Raw genomic sequence first — 2,492 nt, 5'->3', positions numbered from 1 at the left:
CAGCAGCTCCCGCAACAACACCAGGGGACCTCCGGGCGACGTTTGGGTCTACGTCAACCCTAAAAGCGGAGGTGCTGTAGACGCTAAATACCGTAGCTAGGAGCAGAGTCCTGCACGGGTCTGATTTTCAAGACCCGCTCCCGCCCCGCACCCGCGACGTGCAATACCGAACCCGCCCCGCTACCCGCACATATTGCCAATTAGTTCCGCAACCCGACCCGACCCGCCGGCACAAGATCCGCAACCCGACCCGAACCCGCATATATGAGCAGTGAAAACGTGCAATTATTAACACACGCAGTTGGATATTTGTCTCAAAAAGCGTGGGATGTTGGTTATTTTCTCCATGACACCAAAAGCCTCCCAGAAGTTGGATTTCGCTCTTGAGGTAGTGTTATTGAAAATGCTGTATTCTCCGCTAGAGAGCTTCACCTCAGCCATTTCGAATGTGGCGCGCTCAGCAGCAAATTGATGCGCTGCAGAGGTTATGATTATGCGCGGTCCCGCGAGGGAGAGGTCTGGGGATTTAAACATTAAACTAAATTATTATTATTATAATATATTTATTATGCAACACCCGCGACCCGACCCGCATCATCTTTGTTTTACCCAGAACCGAACCCGGAAAAAAGCGTTTGAAAAAATACCACTCGCGAATCACTTTTTTTGCGGGTCACTCGTCGGGTACCCGACCCGATGCAGGGCTCTGCCGTGGGTCCACATTTCCGATAAAACTTCATATCGGAAGCAAATCTGGATCAGCTCCGTTGTACCCCCGTTTTAAGAGATTTGGGTACGGAGGAAAAGAGAGAGGGTTTTGTTGTCTGACACTGCGTGAGTTCCCTGACATACCGGGGACACATATTGATGTATAAAAGACATCAAAAAGTGCATTTTGCATGATCGGAGACCTTTATGGTAATATCAAAATGACGTTATCAGACATCCAAACATTGCACAGTGCTCACGTCAGAACTGAGAACATCCGTACATCAGAAAGAATGCATGAGGTTCCCCCCATGATCATCTGCTGTGTGTTACCTGGTGTTTCTGCTGAGCGAGCTGGGAAAGCTCCATGTCGGGACTCGGTGATCCGCTCAGCTGGCCGCGGAGGAGAGTGTCCGTTGATTCCTTTTGTTTATTGCGACACAAACAAACCAGAAAGAAGAGGCAAGCGATGACCAATGGGATGGCGATGGCAGGGATGAGAATAAACAAGATCTCCTTCCTGGGGCTCTCCGGAGAATCTGCAGAAAGGAGGACAATAGAGGGTTCTCTGATGTGTGATTGTTGGAGCTATATATTGATTTATGTTACGCAATGGTCACATTTATTTTCTTGCTGATTTTGTTCATATTAAATGTATCAATGTTTATTATAAGTAATTGTTTATGCTTTTATTTTTTATGTAGTTTTGGGCACCTGGTGTTACTATAGGTAAGGCTGTAGGACAAGAAAAGGGAAATCGTTCAATGTTCTTTATACACTATGTTGGATTGTTGGATCATGGAAATACATTTACAGAAAGGTTATTCTTGGCTGAACTTGGATTATTTCCCCTGCGTAAGATTGGTTTGATTTTGTTTTTAGTTCATCTTCTGTTTTATTTCTTTACGATTTTCGCTACTACAGTGATGCTTGTATGATACTTGGTGTGCCTGTACCTGAGGGACATCTACAGTCTACTCTCATTGGTCAGAAATGTTTACGGTCAGTTGCTGCAGTGACTGTTAGGTAAAAGTAACTCAGGTGCTCATTTAGACACGAGACTGACACGTTAAAGTTAATACATGTAAATAAGAGCTTAATCTCTGAAACTTGGCTTTCTATCCTATTGCAACAATACACTGAATGGTTGCCATATGACACTTAAATGAGAGAGGCACACATGTGGCCTACTGAACAAAAACGAGTTGGTATGTCAACACTGAACCAATCATTTTCACTGTTTTTGTCCTTTATTAGGACAGTATTCTTCATCAAAATGTTCCTTAATTTAAAACAACCTGATAATGTTAAGTAACTATGAGTATATTATACATATTTTTTCTTATTTTGCTTTCATTATCTGTGTGAAACACCTGAATTTCCCTATGGAGATCAATAGAGGTCCATCTTATCTTATTTCATGCATCACACTTACTGCAGGGCTCGATGTCGCACAGGTCCACCCTGACCTGGGGGTCCAGGGTGAAGCACCACGGCGCCTGCATGCCCCCCCCCGGGTTACGGCAGAAGTTGTGACTCCCCCAGAGTTCAGGGTGCTCCTGGGAGAGGTGGTGGCTGTGAGGGTACTGAGCGCTCCACGGCTGGCAGTGATGACCCGACTTCGTGACGCTGACCGTGCCTCTGTACTCGTCTCCACTGCCGTTATAGCAGCTGTGGTCTGTGGGGTTATCTGACAGGGGGTATTAAGTAGGGATGCTAGTGATTATTCGATTATTCGAATATTCGCTACAGTCTCCATAATCGAATATTATTTTTAAAAATCG

General features: G+C 45.1%; 1 protein-coding gene across 1 annotated transcript; it reads right to left on the bottom strand.

The window, feature by feature from the left end:
* Positions 1-1,023: 1,023 nt before the first annotated feature.
* On the bottom strand, positions 1,024-2,398 carry LOC104962707 (tyrosine-protein kinase transmembrane receptor ROR2-like; the record flags this gene model as incomplete). Its single annotated transcript, XM_010791180.1, has 2 exons — positions 1,024-1,247; positions 2,144-2,398. Coding segments are annotated over 2 exons (479 nt in total), but the record flags the coding sequence as incomplete, so codon positions are not given.
* Between the last annotated feature and the right edge of the window lie 94 nt (positions 2,399-2,492).

The sequence above is a fragment of the Notothenia coriiceps genome, unplaced genomic scaffold, assembly GCF_000735185.1.
Source record: "Notothenia coriiceps isolate Sejong01 unplaced genomic scaffold, NC01 NC01_scaffold00001535, whole genome shotgun sequence".
NCBI lineage: Eukaryota > Metazoa > Chordata > Actinopteri > Perciformes > Nototheniidae > Notothenia > Notothenia coriiceps.
The sequence above is the reverse complement of the archived record's forward strand: the minus strand, read 5'-3'. Positions and strand labels throughout refer to the sequence as shown.